Genomic DNA, 14244 nt, shown 5'->3' with positions numbered 1-14244 from the left:
AAAGATTGCAGAGGAGAGCTCTTTGTCACAGACCATCCTGCAGGTACCTTCTGCTCCATCTATGAAAGAGACCACATTTCCCACGATTGACCTCATCGGCCAAAACCTGAATCCTGAGGCACCAGAGATTCTGCAGATACTTGAAACCCAGAGCAACACACGTAGAATACTGCAGGAACTCAGCAGCTCAGGAACTGCTGGAGATTCTTAGTGAGAAACAGAGTTAACATTTCAGTGTCAGCGTGGCATGCTGGGTATATCCAACCTGTTACTGTAATCTAATGACAGGACAGAGACCTTCAAGATAAACCAGGATGATATGAAGATAAAGCTCATGCAGAAATTAGTTTTGATTTGGAATTCACTCTACAGATGAAAAAGTGGCTTCAAAAGGCAATTGGACAGGCACATTTGGAGGGGAGAAGTTGAGGCAGAGGAGTTTCGATACCTGTACAACTAGTCCGGGTGCGAGGTCAGATCACTCTGGGTGCTGAGCTGATTTGGGGAAATCAAGAGCAGCTTCAGGTTGGGTGGCAAAATCTGGGCCCAGAGCAAGTCGCTGGGTGGTATGGTCTAGGCCTGGAACCTTTCGCTGTCACCCTGCCTTGGTCCTAGTGTGAGGTACGATATGCTGTTTGGACAATTTTAATGCTGGACCAGATGTATTGGAAAGATGCTGTCAGGATCAGAGGCAAAAGCTGATTTCACTTGTTCTCCAGCAATGTTCATTCCTCTCTCCATGGTGCTGAGGCTATGAAGACGGCCCTAGCTGCTCTGCTCTGTGACTGCTAATATGATGGACTGCTACTGAGGCTTCAGGTCTACTCTGGGGTTCAGATCTAAGGATTCATTTTGGTTCAGAATATTGTTGCTTGCTTCTATTCTACGTGTGATTTGTGATTTTTTTCCCCTTTCTCTGTGCTTTGAGTATTGGTCTTTATTTTATTTTTTTATGGGGTTCTTTTGGGTTTCCTGCTTTTCATTGCCTGTGAGCAAACAAATCTCAAGGTTGTACTGTTTATACATTCCTTGATAATAAATGTACTTTGAAACATGAGAGAATATAATTTACAGAGCTACTGGGAAAGTACAAAACTTCCCAGAAACGTTAAGGAGCCTAGACTCATGAGAAGAAGGAAGCATTAAAGGAAATTAATTACACATGAAATAAATGGCTTGCTATGAAGACTTCCACTTTATTGGATAAAAGATTGTTTTTTCAAAGTGGATGAACAGGCTTTGCTTTTCGGTAATTATACAGCCAGTGGAGTCAAAGAGTCAGGCAGTGGTTGGGCACGGAACAAGCAGCTTCAAGGTGCCTCTGCATCACAGGATCAGCTCTTTTAGCATCGGTTCATCTTTAAGACCAGCCAGAAGGTTATTAGCTGCCAACACAGCCATGGCAGTGCGAGTGGCGATGGTGGCACTTGCAACGTGTGGTAGAATAACTGAAACACAAAATAAACAAGCCTTAGACATTGTCCATGGTTAACTTGAAGCTGTTTAGAAATTATGCAGGAACCTGGGAATTTTGAACTATAACTACGATTTTGATATTGCAATAAAGCGTTAGAGGGCCGGAAACGTACCACAATTTTTCAGTGACAGCAGACGATGGTCAGTGGGCAACGGCTCAGGAACGGTGACGTCCAGTCCTGCTGCGGCAATCTGGCCAGTGGTCAGAGCCTCATAAAGGTCGTCCTGATTGACCACTGCTCCCCTGTGGAGGACAAGATGGCTTAAAATTCAATGGATCTGACATTACTCGCATGATCTGAATTGGACTATTAGCTGACTTTACAACTTGTAGCCTGAAGCTCATGCTGATGCAGAGATGGTGCCAGACTTATTTAAAGCTTTGTAATCACTGGTTTGAGCTCGCTCATACCAACATAGGGCCCAGCACTGATACCCTCACCAATACGCATTATTTTTCTTGTGTTTTGAAATAGTTAATTTTCTTTATGATTCCATTTATATTCACAGGACATGATATATTTCAATCACTCGATCCCTCTCTTCATTCACACCTTTCAGCGTCATTACCATTACATATTCCTGTTCCTCACTTTTCCTACCTCACAATTGTCCACGTTAAATTGCACTTCATGCTTGTCTCCTCATTCTGCCAACCAGCCTATTTTATGTTTTTCTCACTATTGGCCAGATTTGTGTTGATAGAAAATGTTCTGCCCTCATACTTACATAAATCGTCTTGCTTACATTAACTCTTGAGATACGCCACTTATAAATATCTGTCCTAGAATTGCCTGTTGGTCACATTTCTTCTTGCACAATTGATTGTAAAGGAAACCAGAGAGGCAGGTAGTTCACACGGAGTGTGGTGAACCTATGCAATGAGCTGTCAGAGGACAGCTCAACACAGAAATTTCATTTATATGGAATTTGATTCATTATCTTCTGTTTCCAATCAGCTTGTTCACAACTTGGCTTTAACCAATGACTGCCAGTTACCCTAACAGAACAAAAACACAAAGGCTTTTCCTTGACACGCATTCTACGAGTTTTCTCATAATTCAGAGTCAGAATCAGGTTTGTTGTCACCAGCATGTGTTATGTAACTTAGCAGCAGCAGTTCAATGCAAGATAAAATACAGAAGGATAAATAAATAAATTACTTATATTGAATTGATTAAAAATCGTGCAAAAACAGAAATAATATATATTTAAAAAGTGAGGTAGTGTCCAAGGGTTCAATGTCCATTTAGGAATCGGATGGCAGAGGGGAAGAGGCTGTTCCTGAATCACTGAGTGTGTGGCTTCAGGCTTCTGTACCTCCTACCTGATGGTAACAGTGAGAAAAGGGCATGCCCTGGGTGCTGGGGGTCCTTAATAATGGACTCTGCCTTTCTGAGACCCTGCTCCCTGAAGATGTCCTGGGTACTTTGTAGGTTAGTACGCAAGATGAAGCTGACTAAATTTATAACCCTCTGCAGCTTCTTTCGGTCCTGTGCAGTAGCCCCTCCATACCAGAGAGTGATGCAGCCTGTCAGATGCTCTCCACGGTACAACTATAGAACTTTTTGAGTGTATTTGTTGACATGCCAAATCTCTTCAAATTCATAATGAAGTATAGCCACTGTCTTGCCTTCTTTGTAACTGCATCGATATGTTGTGACCAGGATAGATCCTCAGAGATCTTGACACCCAAGAACTTGAAACTGCTCACTCGCTCCACTTCTGATCCCTCTATGAGGAGTGTTATGTGTTCCTTCATCTTACCCTTCCTGAAGTCTACAATCAGCTCTTTCGTCTTACTGACGTTGAATGCCAGATTGTTGCTGCGGCACCATTCCATTAGTTGGCATATCTCACTCCTGTATGCCCTCTTGTCTCCATCTGAGATTCTACCAACAATGGTTGTATTGTCAGCAAGTTTGTAGATGGTATTTGAGCTGTGCATAGCCACACAGTCATGTGTATATGGAGACTAGAGCAGTGGGCTAAGCACACACCCCTGAGGTGCACTGGTGTTGATTGTCAGCGAGGAGGATATGTTATTGTGACGATAGGCAAATTGCAGTGGGTCCAGGTTCTTGCTGAGGAAGGGGCTCAGTCTAGTCATGACCAACCTCTCAAAGCATTTCATTACTGTCGATGTGAGTGCTACCGGGCGATAGTCATTTAGGCAGCTCACATTGTTCTTCTTAGGCACTGGTATAATTGTTGCCTTTTTGAAGCAAGTGGGCACCTCCACCCGTAGCAGTGAGAGATTGAAAATGTCCTTGAATACTCCCACCAGTTGGTTGGCACAGGTTTTCAGAGCCTTACCAGGTACTCCATCGGGACCTTCCACCTTGCGAGGGTTCACTCTCTTTAAAGACAGCCTAACATCAGCCTCCGAGACAGAAATCACAGAGTTACCGGGTGCAGCAGGGGGTCTTCACAGCTACAGTTATATTCTCCCTTTCAAAGCGGGCACAGAAGTCATTGAGTTCTCATTTGAAATTGCCTCGTAATCCTTGAAATAGCTCTTCACAAATCATACCTGGTTTTAGACTAACTGGTCTACAGCAGGATTTGTCCAATGACAAAGTAAACGTAAATGCTTTTCAAATTTGCTCAATACTCAACACAATAAACGGTAAACAACCAACAATGCTTGCCCACAGTTTCTCATCTCAGCAAGAAATGCACAAAGAAGTTCAGAAAGTATATACTATATATGATGCAAATAGGTTTTTACAATACTGTCTACAATCCAAATAGATTAGATCGCACACTCAGTGAAACTGTCCAATACCCTTCAGTAGCAATTTAATTCACACCCAGATTCTTATGCAGCTAGTGGAAACTAATCCAACATCACCTGGCCCAGCCTTAGAGTAAAAATGGAATGAAATCCAAGATTGAAATCAGGTTATGCACAAAGAATGATTGTTGTGGGAAGTTAAGAGAGAGAATTCAAGATTATTTATCGATACAGAGTAGAGGAAACGTTACATTGCAAATGAAGACAGTCCATGCCTGTAATGCTTGTTACCGTGGATGGAAAAACAAGATTGTTTAATGTCATTTCCAGCACACAAGTGTAAGCGAGAACAAAATAATTGTTACTCCAGACCGGATGCAGCACAAAAAAAAATACAATAAGATAAAGAACACAATAATAAAAAAACACAATAAATATAAATGCACAAGATAGTTTATGTACATAAATTGATTGTATGTCCATAACGGCACAGGAGTGTCTGACTCTGACTGGAAAGGATAAAGTAGTGGTGGTTAGGGGTGTGGAGGGTGGAGATGTTGATCAGCCTCACTGCTTGGGGAAAGTATCTGTTTTCGAGTCTGGTGGCTGTGAGAAACCGCCGTGTCTCAGAGCCACCACTTTGATTTTGAGGAAACGATACAACTTCATCCTGAGGTCCCACATGTCGATGTGTGAAGTCACACACAGAGTCTACATGAAGCCAAAACCCCTTTTATATACGTTGAAAGAATAGACTTGGAGATGATATTTTATCAAGGTGCCTGTAAAGAGAGGCACATCTCAGTAACCTTTATCATCTATCAAAACACTTGAAAACAGCTTTGGAGAACTAAAATTCTCTGATAAGGAAGATATTTATTCATGGTAATGCTAGATGTTCATCCATAAGCATCACAATATACCTTTGGAAATACTGTACTTGGTCTTTCCTTTGAAAGCTGAGAATTTTTAGCCAGTCTACAGAATTCATTATGCTTTTAAAAATGCATCTGAAGTTTTGTAATAAGCCACTGCGCCGGTGTTACAGCTAGGAACACCTCAGTACACTCCTGCACTCACACCTCGTCAGCCCAGCTCACATACTCCATCCCTCTAAAGCTTTCCGAGGCAAGAACACGTCCAAGCGTCTTTTAAACATTATAATCTTACCACTTCCTCTGGCAGCTCATTCCATCCACCCACACACCACTGTTTGAAACACCAGCCTCTCGGGTGTCTTTTAAATCTTTCCCCTCTCACCTTGAAACCATATCAATTATTTTAAACCCTCCTACCCTGACCATCACCTTGCTGCTGTACTTCATTTTATAAACCTCTCCTGTTCTCAGGGAAAGTATAATCTCTCCTCAAAGCTCAAACCCTCCAGATGTGGCAATACCTTTCTGAATTTTTCTGCATCGTTCCAAGCATTTATAGCACAGTGAGCAGAATGCCAGAACACTAATCCCAGTCGGAATATGACATCCCTGCACTTGTACTCGATGTCCAATGAAGGCAAGGATACTTCTCACCTTCTTAACACATTATCTACCTGTGTTGCCCATTTCAGAATCAGAATCATTATTGTTTTATACGATGTGAAACTTGCTGTTCCACCGTGCTAAGACATAACATTATAAATAACAAAATAAATGAAGTTTGTGTAAGATTCAAAATTAAGATGTGCGTTTCTGAAAGAGGTCTGGGTTAAAGTCAAAGGAATTAGGTCTGGGTTAAAGTCAGAGGACAAAGGTGATTTAATTATGTCCGGGGACAAATGTGATTTAATTATGTCTGGGTTAAAGTCTGTAAACAAATGTGATTTAATTATGAATGCAGAAGCCCTGACAAGATTAACTGTTTGTGGAATCATTGAAGTCCTGAGATATGGACTATTGTTTTACAGAAACGTGTAAAAAAACAACTCCAAATATGGAATGGGAAAACACTGTGTACCTCCCGAGTCAGAGAGGGGGGTGGTAAGGAAGAAGGATAAAACCTGCTACCCTGTAAGGTTCAGGGTTCCCTTCTCTGAGGGGGCCCAGCTCTGCAGAACTGTTAATAAACTTTGTTTCCTTGAATTTGTCTTGAAGCCATTATTCGGGAGCGTGGCTTGTTTCTGACAGTTTGCAAATTAAGAAATAAGGAGGCAATGTTAAGGGAACTTTCAGTGAACTCTGTACCTGTACCCCCGTGTCACAGTCTACAACGCTGCCAAGGACCCTAACACTTACTGCCCTGGTTTAAATTCCCAAAATGCATTGCTGTCCACTTGTCTGAGTTAAATTCTAACGGTCACTCCTTTGCACACTAATCCGGATCCTGTAGTAACCTTAGGAAACTTTCTTTACTGTCCACTTCACCGCAGGTTTGGTGTTGTCTGCAAATACGCCACCAAATTCTGATTCCAATTGTTTACAGGGCAATCAACAGGGCCTGAGGCATTCCATTGGTCAAAGGCCTCCGAGCTGTCTAACAACTGTCCACTATTATCTTCTGCCTCCTTCTACCAACCCAACTCTGTATCCAGCTGCAAGCTCACCCTGGATCCCAGCTAATCTTGTTATGTTTTGTGACTCCAAAACATTAAACTAATTCAAAGAAACTCATGGGAGTCCGAAAATACAGGTGAAGTTCAAGTTTACTTTAAGTGAGGCGTGCACGCATCATATGGTAGCACAATGACAAATGCAATTAACATATTTATACATTTAACCGTTATTAATTATTTAAATGAAGAATGCTTAATCAAACTATATGTAAATACACACACACACTGACTCAAATATAACTGAAATATTAAAAACACAATGAATCTCACCTTTTGGACCTTATCAAAAGCCTTGCTAAAGTCCATCTCTTCTGAAAACGCCTCAGCAAACTTGGAAAAAATAAACTCCTGCCTTCACGTCTTACCTGCTTGTGTTGATGAATACTGCTGTCTTTTTCATCTTTGAAAACAACTTATTGTTGCAGATGCCTTTTGTGTCAGGTGTCAAAGCACAGTGCACAGTCACAAAGTCTGATTCCTCTGCTAGTTTATCCAAAGACACTGCAAAGAAAAGGCCAGCTTTTATTGGCTGAAAGTAATGAATCTACTGCTTTTAACACCTTAGGCTCTTCAGCTTGGCTTCCAGCTGTTAGAATTACTTAGTTTGTGAAGAATTGATTGAATAGCACCATGAATGGAGAGGAAGATATATACTGATTCTGTTGTTTTCCCTATACACACACATATAAATATCTATATTGTTTATACATATAGTTTGGAAATATAAAGCTGTCAGAATAACTTTGTCTACTAGTTCCAATTTAAGTTATTTATATCTCCCCGCCTCTGTGCAGCTTTATACTATAGAATCCATATTTATATCTCCCCGCCTCTGTGCAGCTTTCTACTATAGAATTCATATTTATATCTCCCCGCCTCTGTGCAGCTTTCTACTATAGAATTCATATTTATATCTCCCCGCCTCTGTGCAGCTTTCTACTATAGAATTCATATTTATATCTCCCCGCCTCTGTGCAGCTTTCTACTATAGAATCCATATTTATATCTCCCCGCCTCTGTGCAGCTTTCTACTATAGAATTCATATTTATATCTCCCCGCCTCTGTGCAGCTTTCTACTATAGAATTCATATTTATATCTCCCCGCCTCTGTGCAGCTTTCTACTATAGAATTCATATTTATATCTCCCCACCTCTGTGCAGCTTTATACTATAGAATTCATATTTATATCTCCCCGCCTCTGTGCAGCTTTCTACTATAGAATTCATATTTATATCTCCCCGCCTCTGTGCAGCTTTCTACTATAGAATTCATATTTATATCTCCCCGCCTCTGTGCAGCTTTCTACTATAGAATTCATATTTATATCTCCCCGCCTCTGTGCAGCTTTCTACTATAGAATTCATATTTATATCTCCCCGCCTCTGTGCAGCTTTATACTATAGAATCCATATTTTGTTCCTTTGTTATAATTTACCTTGAGCTGAACACCTTATTGATAATAGAATTTATAACCAGGTAGTGTACATCCCTTGCCTGGGTTGAGTAGCCTTCTAAACTTCACATCAACCAATCACACAGCCAGATTGGTAATGCTGTCTTATTAGAAATTAGTGGCTTAAATCTACAATGAAAGAACTAGCTTACCATACCACACCTTTGTAGAAAGTTGCTCTAGCATGTTTGATCGACAAAACAAAGAACAAATCCAATCAGATCAGTATCACCTACTCCTGATCAAAGAAGTGATATTCAGTAATCAGTACACTGTCTGATAGGGAACTTCTTTATTTATGGGATATTAGGCAGCCATTCCCGATCACAGTAAGTGCTTTATAGCGAAGGCCAGTGACCATCACCACTAATGCAGAAGCAAGACAAATCTTTACACAACAGAATAACCGTGTCTACTTCTGGCCACCAACTAGCAAGAAAACAGGAAGGCACTAAGAGTGGTCAAAATTGATGTATGTGGTGAGAAGACGTGACGGGGGGAATGGGTGTGGAGAGACCAAGGATTACCCTGGCCAGTGAGATCGTTTAGACCTGTGGAAGGGGTTAGATACACAGTAATATGTAACACAGTTGTTGTATTTATTTGCTAGTCTGGCCTTTGGACTTTGGAGCTTGACTTTTAAAAGAAGAATCCACTTCACTGTTGTTCCTTTCCAAATTACTGAGGCTAGTCAGAAATTAGCCATGACTGAGTGATGGCCTCAGACTAGAGGCCAGTTACTGCTCTGTTTCTTTTTCAAATCGGCACAGAGGATGGTGTTTTGCATTGGCAAGCACATCCATATGGTGCACAGATTTCTTTATTTTCAGTCAAAGGATCTTCTCACTGTGTTACTCACAATGCAGTAAGTCTACAAAAGGGTGAAAGTTCGGTAAAGGAGACAGAAGGATTATTGTGGATTTTTAAATTTTCAATTATTAACGGAAGTGCTGAATATTGGTTTGCGTTTGCTGCTGCCCAGTTCGAGGGTTCCTGATCTCGGCGATGTTCATCGGAGGAGCCTCCATCACGCGGACAATGCTTCAGCAAGGAATGGAGTAAGAGGAATGAAGGGTTATGGGGAAAGGAGGGTGAGTCCATGGTCATATCAGCCATGACGTGACTGGATGGCAGACAGGCTCGATGGGCCAGGTGGCCTACTCCTGCTCTGAGTACTTATGAACTCAATAGAACCTTGTCTAGGAATGAGATCAAGGTTAATTAAAACCCTGAAGTTGATGTTTGACTTAGAACAATTAAGAGATCTTGTGATGCCTAAAACTGCTGCAATTTGTAGGCAAAAATGACTTTCAATCTGTTAGAATTTTCGACAAGGCGAGTATTTGGTCCCATTCCACATTGCTTTTGATGAGAAAGTGTGGGTTGTTTCTGAACCTAAGGCAGATGTTGAGAGCCACCATTCTCGCTGGGATGCCAGGCAGGCATCTGAAGATGCTACTGGCAAATCACAGCGGTGTTCTGCAGAGAGCAAACAAAACTATCAACAATTCCAATAGAAACACTGTTCTGGGCCTGCGATATCTGCAGTCCACAGCCTGTGCATTTGAATCCTCTGTATAACGTGGTGAGTTTGTGAACTGGACTCTCAACAATATCCATGAAGCAATGCGGCCCAGGTCCGAGCGCGGATAATGAACTGATATTTGGACAACTCAAGCACCGAGCCAGATTAAAAAGATTAAGGTGTTGAGATTGAGGGTGGAGGAGAAACCGGTGTTCAGCTCACTACTCTGGGTGGATTTACTTGCCTCAGTGATGAACCGGCTCCGTGACAGTGTGTGGCCACAGTCACCGCCACTCACTCGGTGATGAACCGGCTCCGTGACACTGTGTGGCCACAGTCACCGACACTCACTCGGTGACGAACCGGCTCCGTGACAGTGTGTGCTCACAGTCACCGACACTCACTCGGTGACGAACCGGCTCCGTGACACAGTCACCGACACTCACTCGGTGATGAACCGGCTCCGTGACGGTGTGTGGCCACAGTCACCGACACTCACTCGGTGACGAACCGGCTCCGTGACGGTGTGTGGCCACAGTCACCGACACTCACTCGGTGACGAACCGGCTCCGTGACGGTGTGTGGCCACAGTCACCGACACTCACTCGGTGACGAACCGGCTCCGTGACGGTGTGTGGCCACAGTCACCGACACTCACTCGGTGACGAACCGGCTCCGTGACGGTGTGTGGCCACAGTCACCGACACTCACTCGGTGACGAACCGGCTCCGTGACGGTGTGTGGCCACAGTCACCGACACTCACTCGGTGACGAACCGGCTCCGTGACGGTGTGTGGCCACAGTCACCGACACTCACTCGGTGACGAACCGGCTCCGTGACGGTGTGTGGCCACAGTCACCGACACTCACTCGGTGACGAACCGGCTCCGTGACGGTGTGTGGCCACAGTCACCGACACTCACTCGGTGACGAACCGGCTCCGTGACGGTGTGTGGCCACAGTCACCGACACTCACTCGGTGACGAACCGGCTCCGTGACGGCGTGTGGCCACAGTCACCGACACTCACTCGGTGACGAACCGGCTCCGTGACAGTCACCGACACTCACTCGGTGACGAACCGGCTCCGTGACAGTGTGTGGCCACAGTCACCGACACTCACTCGGTGACGAACCGGCTCCGTGACAGTCACCGACACTCACTCGGTGACGAACCGGCTCCGTGACACAGTCACCGACACTCACTCGGTGACGAACTGGCTCCGTGACACAGTCACCGACACTCACTCGGTGATGAACCGGCTCCGTGACAGTGTGTGCTCACAGTCACCGACACTCACTCGGTGACGAACCGGCTCCGTGACGGTGTGTGCTCACAGTCACCGACACTCACTCGGTGACGAACCGGCTCCGTGACAGTGTGTGGCCACAGTCACCGACACTCACTCGGTGACGAACCGGCTCCGTGACAGTGTGTGGCCACAGTCACCGACACTCACTCGGTGATGAACCGGCTCCGTGACGGTGTGTGCTCACAGTCACCGACACTCACTCGGTGACGAACCGGCTCCGTGACGGTGTGTGGCCACAGTCACCGACACTCACTCGGTGACGAACCGGCTCCGTGACGGTGTGTGGCCACAGTCACCGACACTCACTCGGTGACGAACCGGCTCCGTGACAGTCACCGACACTCACTCGGTGACGAACCGGCTCCGTGACAGTCACCGACACTCACTCGGTGACGAACCGGCTCCGTGACGGTGTGTGGCCACAGTCACCGACACTCACTCGGTGACGAACCGGCTCCGTGACGGTGTGTGGCCACAGTCACCGACACTCACTCGGTGACGAACCGGCTCCGTGACGGTGTGTGGCCACAGTCACCGACACTCACTCGGTGACGAACCGGCTCCGTGACGGTGTGTGGCCACAGTCACCGACACTCACTCGGTGACGAACCGGCTCCGTGACGGTGTGTGGCCACAGTCACCGACACTCACTCGGTGACGAACCGGCTCCGTGACGGTGTGTGGCCACAGTCACCGACACTCACTCGGTGACGAACCGGCTCCGTGACGGTGTGTGGCCACAGTCACCGACACTCACTCGGTGACGAACCGGCTCCGTGACGGTGTGTGGCCACAGTCACCGACACTCACTCGGTGACGAACCGGCTCCGTGACGGTGTGTGGCCACAGTCACCGACACTCACTCGGTGACGAACCGGCTCCGTGACGGTGTGTGGCCACAGTCACCGACACTCACTCGGTGACGAACCGGCTCCGTGACACAGTCACCGACACTCACTCGGTGACGAACCGGCTCCGTGACAGTGTGTGGCCACAGTCACGGACACTCACTCGGTGACGAACCGGCTCCGTGACAGTGTGTGCTCACAGTCACCGACACTCACTCGGTGACGAACCGGCTCCGTGACAGTGTGTGGCCACAGTCACCGACACTCACTCGGTGACGAACCGGCTCCGTGACAGTGTGTGGCCACGGTCACCGACACTCACTCGCTGACGAACCGGCTCCGTGACACAGTCACCGACACTCACCTCGGTGACGAACCGGCTCCGTGACAGTGTGTGGCCACAGTCACCGACACTCACTCGGTGACGAACCGGCTCCGTGACAGTGTGTGGCCACAGTCACCGACACTCACTCGGTGACGAACCGGCTCCGTGACACAGTCACCGACACTCACTCGGTGACGAACCGGCTCCGTGACGGTGTGTGGTCACAGTCACCGACACTCACTCGGTGACGAACCGGCTCCGTGACGGTGTGTGGTCACAGTCACCGACACTCACTCGGTGACGAACCGGCTCCGTGACGGTGTGTGGCCACAGTCACCGACACTCACTCGGTGACGAACCGGCTCCGTGACGGTGTGTGGCCACAGTCACCGACACTCACTCGGTGACGAACCGGCTCCGTGACGGTGTGTGGCCACAGTCACCGACACTCACTCGGTGACGAACCGGCTCCGTGACGGTGTGTGGCCACAGTCACCGACACTCACTCGGTGACGAACCGGCTCCGTGACGGTGTGTGGCCACAGTCACCGACACTCACTCGGTGACGAACCGGCTCCGTGACGGTGTGTGGCCACAGTCACCGACACTCACTCGGTGACGAACCGGCTCCGTGACGGTGTGTGGCCACAGTCACCGACACTCACTCGGTGACGAACCGGCTCCGTGACGGTGTGTGGCCACAGTCACCGACACTCACTCGGTGACGAACCGGCTCCGTGACGGTGTGTGGCCACAGTCACCGACACTCACTCGGTGACGAACCGGCTCCGTGACGGTGTGTGGCCACAGTCACCGACACTCACTCGGTGACGAACCGGCTCCGTGACGGTGTGTGGCCACAGTCACCGACATTCACTCGGTGACGAACCGGCTCCGTGACGGTGTGTGGCCACAGTCACCGACACTCACTCGGTGACGAACCGGCTCCGTGACGGTGTGTGGCCACAGTCACCGACACTCACTCGGTGACGAACCGGCTCCGTGACGGTGTGTGGCCACAGTCACCGACACTCACTCGGTGACGAACCGGCTCCGTGACGGTGTGTGGCCACAGTCACCGACACTCACTCGGTGACGAACCGGCTCCGTGACGGTGTGTGGCCACAGTCACCGACACTCACTCGGTGACGAACCGGCTCCGTGACGGTGTGTGGCCACAGTCACCGACACTCACTCGGTGATGAACCGGCTCCGTGACGGTGTGTGGCCACAGTCACCGACACTCACTCGCTGACGAACCGGCTCCGTGACACAGTCACCGACACTCACTCGGTGACGAACCGGCTCCGTGACAGTGTGTGGCCACAGTCACCGACACTCACTCGGTGACGAACCGGCTCCGTGACAGTGTGTGGCCACAGTCACCGACACTCACTCGGTGACGAACCGGCTCCGTGACACAGTCACCGACACTCACTCGGTGACGAACCGGCTCCGTGACGGTGTATGCTCACAGTCACCGACACTCACTCGGTGACGAACCGGCTCCGTGACGGTGTGTGGTCACAGTCACCGACACTCACTCGGTGACGAACCGGCTCCGTGACGGTGTGTGGCCACAGTCACCGACACTCACTCGGTGACGAACCGGCTCCGTGACGGTGTGTGGCCACAGTCACCGACACTCACTCGGTGACGAACCGGCTCCGTGACGGTGTGTGGCCACAGTCACCGACACTCACTCGGTGACGAACCGGCTCCGTGACGGTGTGTGGCCACAGTCACCGACATTCACTCGGTGACGAACCGGCTCCGTGACGGTGTGTGGCCACAGTCACCGACACTCACTCGGTGACGAACCGGCTCCGTGACGGTGTGTGGCCACAGTCACCGACACTCACTCGGTGACGAACCGGCTCCGTGACGGTGTGTGGCCACAGTCACCGACACTCACTCGGTGACGAACCGGCAACGTGACGGTGTGTGGCCACAGTCACCGACACTCACTCGGTGACGAACCGGCTCCGTGACGGTGTGTGGCCACAGTCACCGACA

General features: G+C 48.0%; 1 protein-coding gene across 1 annotated transcript in view; it reads right to left on the bottom strand.

Annotated features, from left to right (window-relative positions):
* Positions 1 to 1176: 1176 nt before the first annotated feature.
* The window catches only part of LOC140713667 (glyoxylate reductase/hydroxypyruvate reductase-like), a 65827-nt gene continuing 52759 nt past the window's right edge, over positions 1177 to 14244 (bottom strand). The window contains exons 7-9 of the mRNA XM_073024044.1: positions 7130 to 7265; positions 1590 to 1720; positions 1177 to 1448 (exon numbers count right to left, since the gene is read on the bottom strand). Of these exons, the coding sequence (XP_072880145.1) occupies positions 1327 to 1448; positions 1590 to 1720; positions 7130 to 7265 (389 nt within the window). The 3' untranslated portion in view covers positions 1177 to 1326. The remainder of the gene's footprint in view (positions 1449 to 1589; positions 1721 to 7129; positions 7266 to 14244) is intronic.

Source organism: Hemitrygon akajei, chromosome 2 (genome assembly GCF_048418815.1).
Source record: "Hemitrygon akajei chromosome 2, sHemAka1.3, whole genome shotgun sequence".
Classification (NCBI taxonomy): Eukaryota; Metazoa; Chordata; class Chondrichthyes; order Myliobatiformes; family Dasyatidae; genus Hemitrygon; species Hemitrygon akajei.
The sequence above is the reverse complement of the archived record's forward strand: the minus strand, read 5'-3'. Positions and strand labels throughout refer to the sequence as shown.